At 36.0% G+C, this 20,661-nt stretch overlaps 1 protein-coding gene across 1 annotated transcript in view; it reads right to left on the bottom strand.

Annotated features, from left to right (window-relative positions):
- arhgap31 (Rho GTPase activating protein 31) overlaps positions 1-20,661 on the bottom strand; it is a 57,704-nt gene that overhangs the window by 17,053 nt on the left and 19,990 nt on the right. The window contains exons 2-7 of the mRNA XM_049465210.1: positions 12,229-12,331; positions 10,033-10,177; positions 8,651-8,733; positions 8,448-8,555; positions 7,258-7,400; positions 2,767-2,974 (exon numbers count right to left, since the gene is read on the bottom strand). Coding sequence (XP_049321167.1) covers positions 2,767-2,974; positions 7,258-7,400; positions 8,448-8,555; positions 8,651-8,733; positions 10,033-10,177; positions 12,229-12,331 — 790 coding nt within the window. The remainder of the gene's footprint in view (positions 1-2,766; positions 2,975-7,257; positions 7,401-8,447; positions 8,556-8,650; positions 8,734-10,032; positions 10,178-12,228; positions 12,332-20,661) is intronic.

A 20,661-nucleotide genomic window follows, 5' to 3' on the forward strand; every position in this document is an offset into this window, starting at 1 on the left:
ATATGTGTGTGTGTGTGTGTGTGTGTGTGTGTGTGTGTGCAGTCATGCTGCTGTGTAAATTTACCTGTGTTAAATAGCATGGTAGCACTTGTGTAGTGTGTATTTAAAGGTGTGTGAGGATGTGAAGGTGTGTGTGTGTGTGTGTGTGTGTGTGTGTGTAAAGTGTGTATTTTGGGATTTGTATTTTAAAATTCTATAATCAATCAAAATTACATATTACATGTTTGTACGTATGAAATGCCAAAACTCATGGGACAGCAGCACGGTTAATACACAAACACAACGAGTAACAACTGCAGTAACAAGTGTGACTGCAGTGCTGATTCGTGGCTGGTTGCTATGGTGTTGCTAAGCGGTTGCTAGGTGGTTGCTAAGGTGTTGCAATTATATATGTGTCAGTCGCTATGTCGTACGTAATTGGTTGCTAGGTGGCTGCTAAGGTGTTTAAAGCATGTGTTATTCTGCAAACGTTTCAGCATGTAGAGGTTCCTAATGTTCCTCCTGTGATAATCCATCCCATAATAACTCCAATATTCTCTATATTCACAGTTGCTGCAGATCATACAGTAGAGGGTACAGAAGTGTTAAAGCGTCCAATAGAAACGCATCCCCCACATTTTCTATCATCCAGGTACAGTGGTTTGCAAAAGTATTCATACCCCTTGAACTTTTTTTCCACAATTTATCACCTTACAACCTCAAAACTAAAAATGTATTGTATTGAAATTTTAAGGGATACACGAACACAAAGTAGCACATAACTGTAAAATAATACAAGGTTTTTAATATTTAGATCAAATAAAAATCTAAAACATGGTGTGACGTGCAAAAGTATTCACCCCTCTTAACTCTAAATTAAACCCCTAAATAAAATCAATCAGTCCAAGCAATACAGTGCCTTCAGATGTCTTAATGAGTTAATAGAGTTAATTAATCCAGCTGTGTGTAATTCAGTGATTTAGTCTCAGTATAAATTATACAGCTGTTCTATATAAAGGCCTCAGTGGTTTGGGTGTTGGTGAACACTAGTGAACAAACAGCCTCACGAAGACCAAGAAGGAACTCACCAGATCAGACAGCTCAGAGATAAATATGTGGAGAAGAAGTTTAAAGGTTATAAAAACATAACTCAAGCTTTAATCATGCCAAGGACTAACTAACCTACCTAACCAAGAAATGGACATGGTCCACATTTAAACTGACGGATCCAGCAAGAAGAGCCCTGCTCAGAGAAGCAGCAGCCGAGAGACCCATGATCACTCTGGAGGAGCTGCAGAGATCCACAGCTCAGGAGGATCAGGAGAATCTGTCCACTGTCTGTACAGGGGTCGGACAATGAAACTGAAACACCTGTCATCATTTTAGTGTGGGAATTTAGGTTTCATGTCTAAATTGGAGCAGCCTGGTGTTCAATCTTCATTAATTGCACATTGCACCAGTAAGAGCTGTAAGAGTGTGAAGGTTCAATTAGCAGGGTAAGAGCACAGTTCTGCACTAAGGACCCTATCGTACACCCCGTGCAAGGCATGAAACTAACCGAAACTGAAACTTTTATTATTCTGCACACCATCAGAAAGCCTGTGATTGTTTTAAAATATTTTTAATGAGTTTATATTTTCTATTATTCATTTTTTATTCATTGTATTTATTTTTATTATTTTATTAATCAAATTATATATATATATATTCTTATCACTATACTTTAATTTCACTGCTATTATTATTTTATTCATAAAATATAAAATCTTTACTTTTTATGTCAATTTTTATGATCTTTCTAAAATGTCCTATTTTTCCTTTTTTATGTATATATTTTATTCGTCTATAGGAAATATCAGTTTTTATTTCTATTTTTTTATATTTTTAATCCCTTTTAAACTGTAAATGAGGTCCCCCTCCAGTGTAAATAATCGATTGCTTGATTTTTGCAGTTTTTACATAAACAATAAACAGAATAAAGAATAAAATAACTTTACTCTTCCCTAAGCTGCTGGTGTATCTTCACAGCATGATGACGCAGTTTCCAATGCGCTCCTAAAATAGGAGCGAACAGAAGTCAGCGCACCTGTCTCTTAAAGGTAATGAATACAGACACACTGATTGGTTTATTTCACGTTACGCCCAAAACACACTCATGAATAATTAAGGGATGTAAAACACACCCTTTGCACCGTTGGAGCTGCGCAAGGCATATTTTTTGCGCCCTCAAGATACCAAAGACACAGGACACGCCCCTAAACCCTAAGTGTGCTATAGATCATTAAAATAGGGCCCTAAATATTGCAATGCACACTATAACATTATGGGTGACATACCAGAGTTCAAAAGAGGACAAATTGTTGGTGCACGTCTTGCTGGAGCATCTGTGACCAAGACAGCAAGTCTTTGTGATGCATCAAGAGTCACGGTATCCAGGGTAATGTCAGCATACCACCGAGAAGAACCAACCACATCCAACAGGATTAACTGTGGACGCTGTAAGAGGAAGCTGTCTGAAAGGGATGTTCGGGTGCTAACCCGGATTGTATCCAAAAAACATAAAACCACGGCTGATCAAATCACGCAGAATTCAATGTGCACCTTAACTCTCTTATTTCCACCAGAACTGTCCGTCACCACAATCAATTATTGTGCTCTAAAACCAGGTGTTTCACTTTCATTCTCCAAACCCTGTAACTTTTCATGTCATGTATGATTTTAATTTCAATTCACAATGATGTGCTACTTGGTGTCTGTATATAATTGAACCGTATCAGTGTTGTGTACTTGTTCTCGGCGAGCTCGATGACGGTGTGGTACATGGCGGCAGTGCTGGTGTCGGGAAGGCTGTTCTCTCTCTGGCGTTCTCTTCGGGCCGGGTGGTTCGGGCTGAGAGACCGGGCCTGAGCTTCCTCCAGACTCATCAGCTTCATCGGTCCACCCTGAGAACTCGCCGGCAGCGTGGCGTACTTCTCCATACACGATACAGCTGGACCTACACACACATATACATCAAGAATATACTCAATATATTGAATATACATATATATATATATACAGAGACCCTGCGCTTCTCCAACTTCTGTTTGAGGATGCCCCACAGATGCTCAACAGTGTTTAGATCTCGACACATGCTTTTTCCTGTCCAGTATCTTTACCCTCAGTTTCCAAAAATTCCTGGACACAACTTCTAATAAATACAGATGATAATCCATCATCTGACCTAGTTTCAATTTATAGGTTTACTAATTATGTAACAGATTTATGTACTTACTTAAAATATATTAAAAGTGCATTAATATTATGCTTATATTATGTTTTTTTAAAAAGTACAATATACTGTATTTTTAAATAAATACACTACTATATTGTACACTTTTAGTTTAATGTAATTCAATAAACTTCTAAAATACTTAATTCCAAATATACTTTTGAACATTTTTAGCAAAGTGTGTTAAAAACTGCTGTTACAGTAGTTCACTTAAAGTACAATGTATCATGTAACTTTTAAAAAAGTAAATTATATTACTGCTACTAATTAAAAAATTCTAAAGTAAATTTGTAACATGCTAAAAATTGTAGTACAATATATTAAAATAGATTTTTATACCCAACGAAATGAACATGTAATTTAGAGCATTTATTGGCAGAAATGGTTTTAATCACACATTTTTTATGCATCTTCTCCACCAGTCTTACACACTGCTTTTGGATAACTTTATGCTGCTTTACTCCTGGTGCAAAAATTCAAGTAGTTCAGTTTGGTGGTTTGATGGCTTGTGATCATCCATCTTCCTCTTGATTATATTCCAGAGGTTTTTAATTTGGTAAAATCAAAGAAACTCATCATTTTTAAGTGGTTTCTTATTTTTTTTGCAGAGCTGTACGTGTAGAAAAATCCTGCAAATGAATAAATATCTAGAAAATTATAATTAAAAACGCAATAATTTCCATGCATAAGGAACAGAAGAAAAAAAATATATATATATATAATACATTCATTTATGTAATTGTTTAATTGAATTAAGCCACACGTCATACTGCAACCAGCCAGCAGAGGCGCTAGACCTGTATTTAGCTTTTCTACACTCAGTAGTACAGTAGAGACAGTTACTCCAACAAAAGTAGGATAAACTCTATTTAATACTCATGATTTTAGAATAAACAATAGATTATAAGCAGGTGTCCCAAAACTTCTGATGCGGAGTATGACCTTTATATCTGCTTTCCTGTGGAGGTTTTTTCTGACACATGTTATTGTAGGTATGAAGCAGTGTGTATAGTGTGTGTGTGTGATTGTATAGATGCAGTCGTGGATCTCATTGTTTTAACTCTGTATTTTTGGCTCTGCTTCTCATTTCATTGTATTCAGCTCTCCTCCCCCAAGAGTGCTTTTCTATTAGAGGGATAATTCCTGCAGGTGAGATTATACAACAACAAAACACTGACCTGGCCACTCGTTTACTGTAAAGACTGTATAAAACACTGACCTGGCCACTCGTTTACTGTAAAGACTGTAAAAAACACTGACCCGGCCACTCGTTTACTGTAAAGACTGTAAAAAACACTGACCCGGCCACTCATTTACTGTAAAGACTGTAAAAAACACTGACTCGGCCACTCGTTTACTGTAAAGACTGTAAAAAACACTGACCCGGCCACTCATTTACTGTAAAGACTGTAAAAAACACTGACCCGGCCACTCATTTACTGTAAAGACTGTAAAAAACACTGACCCGGCCACTCATTTACTGTAAACACTGTATAAAACACTGACCTGGCCACTCGTTTACTGTAAAGACTGTATAAAACACTGACCTGGCCACTCGTTTACTGTAAACACTGTATAAAACACTGACCTGGCCACTCGTTTACTGTAAAGACTGTAAAAAACACTGACCCGGCCACTCGTTTACTGTAAAGACTGTAAAAAACACTGACCCGGCCACTCATTTACTGTAAAGACTGTATAAAACACTGACTCGGCCACTCATTTACTGTAAAGACTGTAAAAAACACTGACCCGGCCACTCGTTTACTGTAAACACTGTATAAAACACTGACCCGGCCACTCATTTACTGTAAAGACTGTAAAAAACACTGACCCGGCCACTCATTTACTGTAAAGACTGTAAAAAACACTGACCCGGCCACTCATTTACTGTAAAGACTGTAAAAAACACTGACCCGGCCACTCATTTACTGTAAAGACTGTAAAAAACACTGACCCGGCCACTCATTTACTGTAAAGACTGTAAAAAACACTGACCCGGCCACTCGTTTACTGTAAAGACTGTAAAAAACACTGACCCGGCCACTCATTTACTGTAAAGACTGTAAAAAACACTGACCCGGCCACTCATTTACTGCAAAGACTGTAAAAAACACTGACCCGGCCACTCGTTTACTGTAAAGACTGTAAAAAACACTGACCCGGCCACTCGTTTACTGCAAAGACTGTATAAAACACTGACCCGGCCACTCATTTACTGTAAAGACTGTAAAAAACACTGACCTGGCCACTCATTTACTGTAAAGACTGTAAAAAACACTGACCAGGCCACTCATTTACTGTAAAGACTGTAAAAAACACTGACCCGGCCACTCGTTTACTGTAAAGACTGTAAAAAACACTGACCCGGCCACTGATTTACTGTAAAGACTGTATAAAACACTGACCCGGCCACTCATTTACTGTAAAGACTGTAAAAAACACTGACCCGGCCACTCATTTACTGTAAAGACTGTAAAAAACACTGACCCGGCCACTCATTTACTGTAAAGACTGTAAAAAACACTGACCCGGCCACTCATTTACTGTAAAGACTGTAAAAAACACTGACCCGGCCACTCATTTACTGTAAAGACTGTAAAAAACACTGACCCGGCCACTCATTTACTGTAAAGACTGTAAAAAACACTGACCTGGCCACTCATTTACTGTAAAGACTGTAAAAAACACTGACCCGGCCACTCATTTACTGTAAAGACTGTAAAAAACACTGACCCGGCCACTCATTTACTGTAAAGACTGTAAAAAACACTGACCTGGCCACTCATTTACTGTAAAGACTGTAAAAAACACTGACCAGGCCACTCATTTACTGTAAAGACTGTAAAAAACACTGACCCGGCCACTCGTTTACTGTAAAGACTGTAAAAAACACTGACCCGGCCACTCGTTTACTGTAAAGACTGTAAAAAACACTGACCCGGCCACTCATTTACTGTAAAGACTGTAAAAAACACTGACCCGGCCACTCGTTTACTGTAAAGACTGTAAAAAACACTGACCCGGCCACTCGTTTACTGTAAAGACTGTAAAAAACACTGACCCGGCCACTCGTTTACTGTAAAGACTGTAAAAAACACTGACCCGGCCACTCATTTACTGTAAAGACTGTAAAAAACACTGACCTGGCCACTCATTTACTGTAAAGACTGTATAAAACACTGGTATTGTTCTTTTATTTAATTTTATTAAGGTCTGATTACAACAGCTTCTGGTTTTATTGGTTTAAAAGGAGAACTCTGGTGTAAAATTGACTTTTGTTGTAGTAAAACATGATAAAAAAGTTCTTATCTTTGATGAATAGCACACCTCCGTTCTCCTACAGCGTTCAGAGATCCAGAAATTTAACAGTTTTTCCAAAAAAACACCCTTCAGACTGGGAGATACGGGGCATAATTTGCACTTTTTCCACCGTTATCCAGCTCAAAGTAGCTCCTCACCTCCTTACTAGAATCTGGAGAGCCCTGACATTTAAAACGAGGCATTAATAACTTAAAAAGAGCACAAGAAGCTTATTAAAAACTGAAAATAACATAGACATATATATACATAGACTCCACATGGCACTGGCTGCTACGCTATGTAGAGTCTATTTATATATAGGTCTATGTCATTATCAGTACAGAGATGGCGGTGCTCGGAGCTGAAGCTAGTAGTGTTATAGGATGTAAACAGTGTTTTTAATGAGCTTCTTCTGCACTTTTTTAAGTTATTAATGCCTCGTTTTAAATGTCAGGGCTCTCCGGATTCTAGTAAGGAGGTGTGGAGCTACTTTGAGCCTGAAAAACGGTGTAAAAAGTGATTTATCAGGGTAAATTATGCCCCGTATCTCCCAGTCTGAAGGGTGTTTGTTGGACAAACTGTTAAAATCTATGGATCTCTGAACGCTGTGGGAGAACGGAGGTGTGATATTCATCAAAGGTAGTGAGTGAGAAGAGTGATAATAGTGATAAGAGTGATAGGAGTGATGAGTGTAGATGTTTGACCTGCTTTAGGTTTGGGTGTTGCGTCTCCGTGGTTGAAGATCTGCTCGGTGTGGTTGAGGATGAACTCCACCACCGACTGCTGAACTCTCACCTCCAGAAACGCCTCGTCCCCGTTACAGCTCGACACCTCGATCTCCTTAGACCTGCAGTTACAACATTCAACAACCAAAAATTCATATATTTAATAAAACATTATTATACTAAAATACATAAATCAACACTGATGTCATCCAGATTATGAAGGAACACATAAGGAATCATGTAGTAACTTAAAAGTCCTGATGAGTGCCAGTTCCATCATTATAATATTTTTTAATGGTCATTGCGGTGACTGCATTTGAGGATACTTTCAAAGTTCTAAAGTACTAAGTAGGGCTATTCACTGTATACCTGTAACTCTACCTCTTCATTACTTTACTTTAACTGATGCTCTCAAACACTTTATTAAGAGACAAGAAATTCAAGTAATTAACTCTTGATGAGTTCAGCACAGCTGTTAACTGAAAGCCTGAATTCCAGGTGACTCTAAATCATAAAGCTGACTGAGAAAATCCAGCAGAGATCTGAGCAAGATATGTTACTTTGAAATATGTAAAATATAAAACATATTCTGCTTTGTTTAACACTTTTTGTTTACTCTGGAGTGATTTTCTTTATAGTTTAGATGTCCTCAGTATTAATCTACAATGTAGAATTGAAGGTGTGTCCAATCTTTTGGAAAAAATGAATGCTGATTTAGCTATTTATAGGTTTATGTTTGAGTAAAATGAATATTGTTGTTTTATTCTATAAACTACAGACAACATTTCTCCCGAATTCCTATTAAAAATGTTGTTATTTATTTACATTTATTTGCAGAAAATGAGAAATGGCTGAAATATCAAACTAAAAAGATGCAGAGCTTTCAGACCTCAAATAATACAAAGAAAACAAGTTCATATTCATAAAGTTTTAAGAGTTCAGAAATAATACTGTTTTTAATCACAGTTTTTTTTCATGCATCTTGGCATCATATTCTCCTCCACCAGTCTTACACACTGCTTTTAGATAACTTTATGCTGCTTTACTCCTGGCGCAAAAATTCAAGCAGTTCAGTTTGGTTTGATGGATTTTCAATTTGGTCAAATCAAAGAAACTCCTAATTTTTAAGTGGTCTCTTATTTTTTCCCAGAGCTGTATACTCTTCTTACCGGAGAAGGTTCGGAGCCCACACCAAGGCCAGGTTACGGGTGTGCATGTTGGTTTGGTGGCTGAGAGTGGCCAGGTGAGACAGGTGCTTCGCCAGATACTCCAGAGTCCTGAGACAGGAAATCAAAATCAGTGTTTATTAATAAATAAACATAAAATTATTAATGATAAACACAACAGTGAAGATAAACAGATAAATACTGACTTAAAGTGTGACTCTGGGAGCTCTTTAATGACGCTCTGGATGTTCTGGAGCTGTTCATGTTCCTCTTTCACTGATACAGCGTCCTGCAGGAGCAATATTCAGTGTTTAAAAATCAATAAAAACAATAATCACAAAATATAAAAGCACAAAATAGCACAAAATTATTGTTAAAAAAATCCTAAATAGATTAATTATTAATGCAAGCATCACGCTGAATGCTCTCTTTAAAAGTTACAGCAATCATAGCCCTGAATTATAGCACCGCCCATTCAGCCTACATCAGTTTATAGCCCCACACATTCAGCCTACAGCAGTTTATAGCCCCACACATTCAGCCTACAGCAGTTTATAGCCCCACACATTCAGCCTACAGCAGTTTATAGCCCCACACATTCAGCCTACAGCAGTTTATAGCCCCACCCATTCATCCTACAGCAGTTTATAGCTCCGCCCATTCAGCCTACATCAGTTTATAGCCCCACCCATTCAGTCTACAGCAGTTTATAGCCACACCCATTCAGCCTACAGCAGTTTATAGCCCCTTCCATTCAGCCTACAGCAGTTTATAGCCCCACCCATTCAGTCTACAGCAGTTTAAAGCTCCACCCATTCAGTCTACAGCAGTTTATAGCCCCACACATTCAGCCTACAGCAGTTTATAGCCCCACACATTCAGCCTACAGCAGTTTATAGCCCCTTCCATTCAGCCTACAGCAGTTTATAGCCCCACCCATTCAGTCTACAGCAGTTTAAAGCTCCACCCATTCAGTCTACAGCAGTTTATAGCCCCACACATTCAGCCTACAGCAGTTTATAGCCCCACACATTCAGCCTACAGCAGTTTATAGCCCCACACATTCAGCCTACATCAGTTTATAGCCCCACTCATTCAGTCTACAGCAGTTTATAGCCCCACCCATTCAGTCTACATCAGTTTATAGCCCCACCCATTCAGTCTACAGCAGTTTATAGCCCCACCTATTCAGTCTACAGCAGTTTATAGCCCCACCCATTCATTCTACAAGTTTATAGCCCCACCCATTCAGCCTACAGCAGTTTATAGCCCCACCCATTCAATCTACAGCAGTATATAGCCCCACCCATTCAGTCTACAGCAGTTTATAGCCCCACCCATTCAGCCTACAGCAGTATATAGCCCCACCCATTCAATCTACAGCAGTATATAGCCCCACCCATTCAGTCTACAGCAGTTTATAGCCCCACCCATTCAATCTACAGCAGTATATAGCCCCACCCATTCAGCCTACAGCAGTTTATAGCCACACCCATTCAGCCTACAGCAGTTTATAGCCACACCCATTCAGTCTACAGCAGTTTATAGCCCCCCCCCCCCCTCTCTCAGGCTGTGATTGGTTACTCACTGTGAACTTCTTGTAGAGCTGGTAGGTCAGCAGTGGGTTGGGCAGTTCCCTGAAGTAGAGTTTACATAAAGAGCCGACGCAGTGAATATCCTGCAGATACACCTCCCTCGTGAGATCAGGACACAACTCAGAGCTAAACTCCTGCCTGTACACACACACACACACACACATACACACACACACACAATATTAAAATATATATTTACAATAATCAATATTTATAGTGATACATGTGAATGACATGTAGCATTGTGAATGACCCCACTCATCCCTCACACGAACTGTTCTCCCTCCTGCCTTCGGGAAGAAGGTACCGCAGCATCCGGTCCAGCACGACCAGATTCTGCAACAGCTTCTACCCCCAAGCCATCAGACTCCTCAACTGCAGAGACTGAACTGATGGTTTTTCTGTACATGCACACACACTCTTACCCCACTTACCCCAGAAAATGGAAGCACCAAAAAACCCTACTACCTCACTGGACTCTATTGCACACTGTGTAATAGAGTAATTACTACCTCACCTGGTCTTTTTTGCACACTGCATAATTTGCACACTGTCTTGTTATTTATTATTCTTTGTCTGTATTGTGTTGTATTGTCTGTCTGCACTTTTGTACTGTTGCACTATTGTTCTGTCTACACTGTGTTTATGTGCACCATGGTCCCTGGAGGAACGTTGTTTCGTTTCACTGTGTACTCTGTATATAGCTGAAATGACAATAAAAACCACTTTGACTTGACTTTGACTTTGAACGCAGTCAAAATGCTAATCCTTAAAAAAAACACTCTATTTTAAATAGGAGACTAATTATGCTCATTGTAATGATATGTATATTTGGGTCAATATATTTGATCACTAATCATATCCTCCATTATCTGTGATTGGACGCTCTGTTCTTGTCATTGAAACATTCACTGTGTGCACTTTCAGTGAAGGAGATATTAAAAAAACATATTTTTAATATATTTATACATATATTTTTGGTAATTTATGGTTTGTTTTATTTATTTATTTTTCAAGATCAACATAGTGAAGAAATATATTATACAAGTGCATCTCAAAAAAAATGTGAATATTATTGAAAAGTTGTATTTATCTTTATTTCAGTAATTCAGTTAAAAATGTAAAACTCTATATAATATTATATAGATGATTGATTGTATTGACTTACAGACAATGAAAACCCAAAAATCAGCGTCTCAGAAAATTAGAATATTATATAAGACCCATTAGTACGTTTGGTCCTTCTGGAAAATGAAATCCGCATCTCCATATAGGTTAAAACACAGTGGACCAACACCAGCAGATGACATGTCTCTCCAAATCATCACTGTATTGCTGTCTTGGCAATGGAAAAGACAGGAGCTCCACTGACTGAATACAACCTAGACAGACGCCAACAGTCAGACGTTCATCGCTATCTTGGCAACACCATAGCAGTGCATCACAAACCCAATTACATCAACAATAAACAGAATAGTAAATAAAATAACATTGCTGTTCCCGTAAATGAGCTGCTGGAGCTCCTTCACAGCGTCAACCAGCAGCTCAGTTTCCTCTGCTGAGAAGAGTTTGTTGAACACATCCAGGTAGCTGCACCGTTACAATAGCAATCCACCAAAGTCAGAGCTCACCTGACTCTTCTTAAAGAGAATGATGGTTTATTTCACGTTACGTCTAAAATCCCAAATGAACTACACCCTTTTATTCCTTTTGTGCATTGTTTCGAGCCACGTAAGGTGTACATTTCCTGTCGTTACGATAGCAAAGACACATTGACACGCCCTAAATCAAGCTGCAGGGTGCACAGTTCACGACTCACCTATAGATCCCTTTTTATTTTTAACTATATAACCACAGGTCCACAGGCACACTGAACACTGCAACAGCAACACTGTCCACTAGGACTATGCTAAGCTACGCTAAGATACAGAGTTACTGTGAGTCACTGAGGTGCAGTAAACCAGCCAATCAGTGCAGACGTCATCTTATTTTTTTCTTAAGCCCTGAAAAAACTGATGATTTGATGATTTAATTATGAAAGTAAAATAACAGGGTGGTAAATAGAATTTTTAAACAACATCTGAGTATTTTTCACTGCAATCAAAGTTATACACATTAAATTTATACACTAAACACGATCTAAAATCGTGTATAAATACAGTGTATATCTCCTTATTCCACCTGTTTACCTGAGACGCTGGATATTGGAGGTGATTCCTGAGAGTCTGTAGATTCCATCCACGATGCCGTGCTCCTCTATAAACTCCGCACACGTCTTCAGGACATGAGGAACTGGAATCAGACAAATATATCATTCAACATTATTCAATTAATCAATTTCCTGATCTTCAGCTCATTATAAAGAACTGTGGTACATTTCTGTTATCATTAAACAATTATCATTTAAACCAAGTTTTTTTTTTAATGTGGAGGTTAATAGAGGTGATGCTACACTGCAAATAATTATATTTGACCAAGAAAGAGTCCAAATTTCATTGTTTTCCCATGTCTTTACTGGTGAGCTGCACTTTAGGGATCGTAGGAAAAATACCTGATAAAACGAGTAATGAAAAAATCTCTTTTTAGCATTCTCAAAATGTGATTTCATGATGTCAGACTAAACTTAGTATCTATATAATTATATTTAACTAAGAAAAAGGCACAATCCTGTTGTTCTCCCATGTTTTCATAGCTGAGTGGCACTTTAGGGATCGTAGGAAAAATACAAGACAAAAGAGTAATGAAAAAATCTCTTTTTAGCATTCTCAAAATGTGATTTCATGATGTCAAACTAAACTTAACTAGTATATAATTATATTTGATCAAGAAAGAGGTAAAATCCTGTTGTTTTCCCACGTCTTCAGTGTTAAGCTGCACTTTAGGGATCGTAGGAGAAATACCGGATACAATAAATAAAAAAAAAAATATTTTTAACCTTCACAAAATATGATTTTGTGATGTAAAACTAAATTGAACTTATATTTGATTATATTTGACTAAGAAAGAGGCCAAATCCTGTAATTTTCCCAAGTCTTCAGTGCCAAGCAGCACTTTAGGGACTGTAGGTTAAAAACATGACAAAACAAGTAATGAAAAACCCAATTTAACTTTTTTAAAATGTGATATCATGATGTCAAACTAAACAAAAATAGTATATAATTATATTTGACCAAGAAAGAGGCCAAAATCCTGTAATTTTCCCATGTCTTTAGTGCCGAGCAGCATTTTAGGGACTGTAGAAAAAATACCGGACATAATGAGTAATGAAAAACTCTATTTAGCTTTCTCAAAATGTGATATCATGATGTCAAACTAAACTTAACTAGTATATAAATATATTTGACTAAGAATGAGGCAAAATCTTGGTGTGTTCCCATGTCTTCATAGCTGAGGGGCACTTTAGGGATCATAGGAAAAATACCCAACAAAACGAGTAATGAAAAACTCTATTTTTATGTTTAACTTTCTCAAAATGTGTAAATTATGATGTCAAATAAGGCCGAATTCTGTGGTTCTTCCACGTCTTCAGCACCAAATGGCACTTTAGGGACCGTATGAAAAAATACACACAAAAATAGTAATGAAAAAATCTATTTAACTTTCTCAAAATGTGATATCATGATGTCAAACTAAACTTGTATACTAGTATTTAAATATATTTGACTAAGAGAGAGGCAAATTCCTGTTGTTCTCCCATTTCTTTTTATCTTGGCAGCAGGAAATGCTCCACTGACTGATTAAACCCTGACAACAGTCAGCAGTCAGCCGTCCAATCCTATCTTAGCTAGGAAGGACACCCTCACTTGTTACACCCACAAATAAACGTGCAGCGGCGCAAATCCTTATGAAACATCCTTACATCAACAATCCTTACAACAGAATACTAAATAAAATAGCATTACTGTTCTCTTAAATGACAGCGAGAATGTACAAAAGGGCTGCGCTGTTAAGATACGAATGCGCCAAAGTCAGAGCTCACCCGGCTCTTAAAGGGAATGACGACTGGCACTCTGATTGGTTTATTTTTTTTTACGTTACGCCCAAACTTAACAAAACCACAGCCATGATTAATTAAGAGAATTAGTACATTTTATATTATATTATTTTTTGCGCCCTCACGATACTAAAGACACAGGACACGCACCTAAATCCAGCTGCGCAGTGCACAATTGACTGGTGCACTATAGATCACTACTGTGGGTTATTCCTAGAGTTACCTAGTTAATGACATAAATGTTTCTTGATTTTTTAATTTCCATTAAATGTATAAAAACATTGTTATATTTATACTTAATACACTTTTTTAAAAATATATTCATGCAGTAGTATACTTAAATATATATTTTATATATTTTTTTTTAATTCTGTGATTTTTTATTTTAGAAATAAAAAAAATACCCTGAAATATTGTAATATTATTTAGGACCATTACACCGACTTATAGTACAGACAGTCATTAATAATATTGTGTGGGTTGGGAGTTATTTAGTTAATATTTTAATATAATAGTATAAAGGTTGTCAAAAAAAAAAAATATATATATATATCAAGCAATTTAATTATTTTTAAAATGTTTTTTTGGGGGGGTTATATAGCCCTAAATATATCCAAAATTCAAGATTTACCACTCGCAGCATAAGCCTTAAAAGGTTGTTTAAAGGGGAAATCTGCTGATTAAAATTCCTGCAGGATTCAGTGGGTGATGTTGAGAAATTTGTGGTTTATCGTAGAGAAATTTACCAACACATATTTATACAGTGGTGGTGAATTAAAGCCAGATGTTGCCTTGACTAAAAACAAGTATACTGAGTGATTCCTACAGCCCTGTGATTTTTACAGTGTGGAGAACACGGATATAAAAATGCTAATAATTATTTAAAAACTGAATTTATTCTTTTAACACCTGCGTTATAACTACAAAATAATACATGCTTTAGCTTCTGATTACAGATAATCTAGATTGTTGCCCTAAATAAAAGTCTGAAAAAGTGTTAAACGAACCAGAATATGTTTTACTCTTTAGATTCTTCTCAAAAAACACTAAAAGCTGTATGATTGAACTGGCACTCATCAGGATATCATCAGCACCCCGGTTATTATTTTGCAAACACAAAAAGTGTTAAATAAACCAGATTACGCTTTATATATTACATTCTTCAAAGTAGCTCCTCTTGCTTGGCTGGATTTTCTCAGTCAGTTTTATGAGGTAGAGTCTCCTGGAATTCAGGCTTTCAGTTAACAGCTGTGCTGAACTCATCAAGAGTTAATTACTTGAATTTCTTGTCTCTTAATAAAGTGTTTGAGAGCATCAGTTAAAGTAAAGTAGTGAAGAGGTAGAGTTACAGGTATACAGTGAATAGTGAATATTAAAGTAATGTTATAATCAGGCCCGTCTTAACAAGGCAAGCAAACCCTTCATCAATCAGTTCCCTTGGCCCCTCCCCCGACAATGACTGGTTATAAATTGAATGCAATAACAAATTTAGCAGCAGGTAGGCTAGCAACAACATATATTGATAATGTTTATGATAGCTACCTGCCTGGTCGTTAATGCTACTAACAAACTAGAACTGTTAGTGCAGCTTTTTTACAAACAGGCTGATAATAAGTACATTATTTTACTAGTTTATTGTATTTACAAAGACTCTAAGACTAGGTGAACTGCACTTAACAGGGCATTATTACACATGTTATAAAGTAAAATATGACATTGCAAGGATTTAGTGTTATTAGTGTAAAAATGTCTTTCATTTAAAACGTTTTGAAATAACTGTTGTCCTTCTGGTGTCGCAGTGCTGTGAGCCAATCAGAGGCGATATATGATTGCATGCATGAATATTCATGAACAAGAGCCGAAATCCTATCGTTTCTTCTCCGCCCACTCCTCCACCAGACTAAAGCAGTGTTATACTGGATCACCAGGGCACTTTTTTTTCTCAAAAAACAGCTCACATGGCATTCGTTTAAACTAGAGACACAACTAGACATTTAAAATGAATAAAAAAAATATGTAATGAGACTTTTAAGAAAAATGGTCAGAATCCAAAAAGAAAAAGTAAGAAAAAGTATCCTCAAGTGCAGTCACCAAAAAAGACCATCAAAAACTTTATAATGATGGAACTGGCACTCATCAGGGCAGCTCTAGGAAAGGATAGAAGAGCGAGAGTTCCCTCTGTTGTAGAGGATAAGTATATTAGAGTTACCAGCCTCAGAAACCACAAGTTAACAAACAGCTGATGTTCTCAGAGATATTCAAGTAATTAACTATTGATAAGTTCAGCACAGCTGTTAACTGAAAGCCTGAATTCCAGGTGACTCTACCTCATAAATTGTCTGTATGTCTATCTACCTATCTATCTATCTATCTGTCTGTCTGTCTGTCTGTCTGTCTGTCTGTTTTTCTGCCTGCCTGCCTATCTATCTATCTATCTATCTATCTATCTATCTATCTATCTATCTATCTATCTATCTATCTATCTATCTATCTATCTATCTATCTATCTATCTATGTATCTATCTATCTATCTATGTATCTATCTATCTATCTATCTATCTATATGTGTGTCTATATGTGTGTCTATCTATCTATCTATCTATCTATCTATCTATCTATCTATCTATCTATCTATCTATCTATCTATCTGCGTGTCTGTCTGTCTGTCTGTCTGTCTATCTATCTATCTATCTATCTATCTATCTATCTATCTATCTATCTATCTATCTATCTATATGTCTGTCTGTCTGTCTGTTTGTCTATCTATCTTTCTATCTATCTGTCTATCTGCGTGTCTGTCTGTCTATCTATCTATCTATCTATCTATCTATCTATATGTCGGTCTGTTTGTCTATCTATCTATCTATCTATCTATCTATCTATCTATCTATCTATCTATCTATCTATCTATCTATCTATCTATCTATCTATCTATGTGTCTGTGTGTCTGTGTGTCTGTTTGTCTGTTTGTCTGTCTATCATTTAAGAAAAAATAATGGTCAGAATCCAAAAAGAAAGTATCCTCAAGTGCAGTCACCGCAAAGACCATCAAAAACTTTTTAAGGATGGAACTGGCACTCATCAGGGCCGCTCCAGGAAAGGATAGAAGAGCGAGAGTTCCCTCTGTTGTACAGGATAAGTATATCAGAGATACCAGCCTCAGAAACCGCAAGTTTACACCACAACACTTTTTTAACAAGTTACTACATGATTCCGTATGTGTTCCTTCATAATCTGATAGATCACTTTACTATTCATTTATGATGTAGAGAAAAAATAAATATATTATGTATAATATATGTATTATTTATATACTGTATATAATACAAAGTTCAGTGGAAAACTCCCATAAAGACAGCAAAGCAATACACAATATATATATATATATATATATATATATATATATATATATATATATATATATATATATATATGTGTGTGTGTGTGTGTGTGTGTGTGTGTGTGTGTAAAATGACGATGCTGGACAGGAAGTGTGTGTAGACGGGGCAGAAATAGCAGTGTGATGGGAGGAGGACAGGAAAGAGGAGAGAGAGAAAGAAGGGAAGAGTAAATGATAGAGTGTTATAGGTGGAACCTTTAAAGAAGTGTATTCTAGGCTGTGTGTGTGTGTGTGTGTGTGTGTGTGTGTTACACGTGTGCCTTGACCTTTACTGACCTTTAAATACTGAGTTAGCATTAGCTACACGATGCTACATGGCTATAAGGCTGACTGTACAGTAAAGAACACTGCCAGTTACAGTATTTCGATTGTGAAATACTACATTAGAATTAGGGCAGCATCCTCCTATAAGGTCCTGATGAGTGCCAGTTTCATCATGACGTTTTTGATGGTCTTTGCAACTGCCCATTTTTCAGATTGACTGAATGTAATTTTTTTTATTTAGATGCTCTTACCTGAGGATCTGTTAACTTGTGGTTTCTGAGGCTGGTAACTCAGATGAACTTATCCTTACTCTTCTATACTTTCCTGGGGCGGCCCTGATGTGTGCCAGTTCCATCATTATAATGTTTTTTAAATGGTCTTTGCTGTGACTGCACTTGAGGATACTTTCAAAGGTCTTGAAATTCTACTTTTTGTATTAACTAACCTTTATTTTTTCTTAAAGTCATTTTTTTACTGTATACCTGTAACTCTACCTCTTCACTACTTTACTTTAACTGATGCTCTCAAACACTTTATTAAGAGACACGGAATTCAAGTAATTAACTCCTGATGAGTTCAGCACAGCTGTTAAATGAAAGCCTGAATTCCAGGTGATTCTACCTCATAAAACAGCAGAGATGTGTAAAACTGTCATCTAGACAAAAGGATCTTATTTGAAGAATGTAAAATATAAAACATATTCTGTTTTGTTTAACAAATTTTTTGTTTAACACCATCAAAGTGCAATTGCAAAACTTTACATAGCGCTTACAATATTTCATAACACCCAACAACATGGTTTTATAATTGAGGCAAACACATCTCTGCATGCACAGTGCTTTGATGCACGCAGGAGCTTCATGACTCTGAGCACTGTTTGATTTATCAGTGCGCCACAATTAAATTAGATATATTACACTAAAGCCAAATGGAGACACAGGCAGCCACAGTAGATCAGATGTGAGAGAAATTTGCACAAACAAACAAAAGCTAAGGCTAAGTTATCTTAGCTAACATTACTATCCTAGTCCTGTACAGCTCGTATCTATCAGCTAGTAATCAGACAGTTTTAGAAGAGGTAGTACACTGAGTAAACGTATAAAGAGTGTGATAAGTGATGCTGAACGCTTTATTTCATTTACTTTATTAAGACTAGAGCATACAAATGAACTTAAACCTGCCGTTTATCAATTCTGTATGATTTAACACACAGATTACATAGATTACGTGTAGCATCTGTTAAAGATGAACTGAACTGAGCTGGAGTTTTTACCTCTATTCAGAGTGGGGTTTAGTTAAAATCACACTCCGCCTCTGAGGGATCCCGGTTAGAGATATGGAGGTTTTTGGTTTTCTTTTCACCTATTTTCTTACAGCTTACACTGAAATATCCTGCTCAAATCATCCAGTCATTTATATGTATCCTCATTAATTACTATTTAAATATACTTAAGTTGCTTTAAGATGTACCAAAATAGTAAATTTATAATATAATAATATAATATAATCAAGAGGAAGATGGATGATCACAAGCCATCAAACCACCAAACTGAACTGCTTGAATTTCTGCACCAGGAGTAAAGCAGCATAAAGTTATCCAAAAGCAGTGTGTAAGACTGGTGGAGGAGGAGAACATGATGCTCAGAAATCAATATTTGGTGAAATAACCCTGGTGTTTTTTAATCACAGTTTTTTATGCATCTTGGCATCCTCCACCAGTCTTACACACTGCTTTTGGATAACTTTATGCTGCTTTACTCCTGGTGCAAAAATTCAAGCAGTTCAGTTTGGTGGTTTGGTGTCTTGTGATCATCCATCTTCCTCTTGATTATATTCCAGAGAACTAATCATTTTTATATTATTTAAGTAATATTGTGTAAATTAAGTAATTGTAATTAGGTATTATTGTATGCAGAAATGAAGTAAAGTTTACTAAAAGAAAGGATTGATTCAGTAAAAATAAATGAAGTAAAGTTTACTAAAAGAAAGGATTGATTCAGTAAAAATAAATGAAGTAAAGTTTACTAAAATAAAGGATTGATTCAGTAAAAATAAATGAAGTAAAGTTTACTAAAAGAAAGGATTGATTCAGTAAAAATAAATGAAGTAAAGTTTACTAAAAGAAAGGATTGATTCAGTAAAAATAAATGAAGTAAAGTTTACTAAAAGAAAGGATTGATTCAGTAAAAATAAATGAAGTAAAGTTTACTAAAAGAAAGGATTGATTCAGTAAAAATAAATGAAGTAAAGTTTACTAAAAGAAAGGATTGATTCAGTAAAAATAAATGAAGTAAAGTTTACTAAAAGAAAGGATTGATTCAGTAAAAATAAATGAAGTAAAGTTTACTAAAAGAAAGGATTGATTCAGTAAAAATAAATGAGTAAAGTTTACTAAAAGAAAGGATTGATTCAGTAAAAATAAATGAAGTAAAGTTTACTAAAAGAAAGGATTGATTCAGTAAAATAAATGAAGTAAAGTTTACTAAAAGAAAGGATTGATTCAGTAAAAATAAATGAAGTAAAGTTTACTAATAGAAAGGATTGATTCAGTAAAAATAAATGAAGTAAAGTTTACTAAAAGAAAGGATTGATTCAGTAAAAATAAATGAAGTAAAGTTTACTAAAAGAAAGGATTGATTCAGTAAAAATAAATGAAGTAACATTTACTAAAAGAAAGGATTGATTCAGTAAAAATAAATGAAGTAAAGTTTACTAAAAGAAAGGATTGATTCAGTAAAAATAAATGAAGTAACATTTACTAAAAGAAAGGATTGATTCAGTAAAAATAAATGAAGTAATGTTTACTAAAAGAAAGGATTGATTCAGTAAAAATAAATGAAGTAAAGTTTACTAAAAGAAAGGATTGACTGAAGTTCAGTTCACTTATTTACTCTGTGTAACTCTATTTAAGTCTTGAAACCGAGTTGAATTTACTTAAATTTATCTGAAATTAAATTTACTTAA

This window comes from Astyanax mexicanus, chromosome 1 (genome assembly GCF_023375975.1).
Source record: "Astyanax mexicanus isolate ESR-SI-001 chromosome 1, AstMex3_surface, whole genome shotgun sequence".
Classification (NCBI taxonomy): domain Eukaryota; kingdom Metazoa; phylum Chordata; class Actinopteri; order Characiformes; family Acestrorhamphidae; genus Astyanax; species Astyanax mexicanus.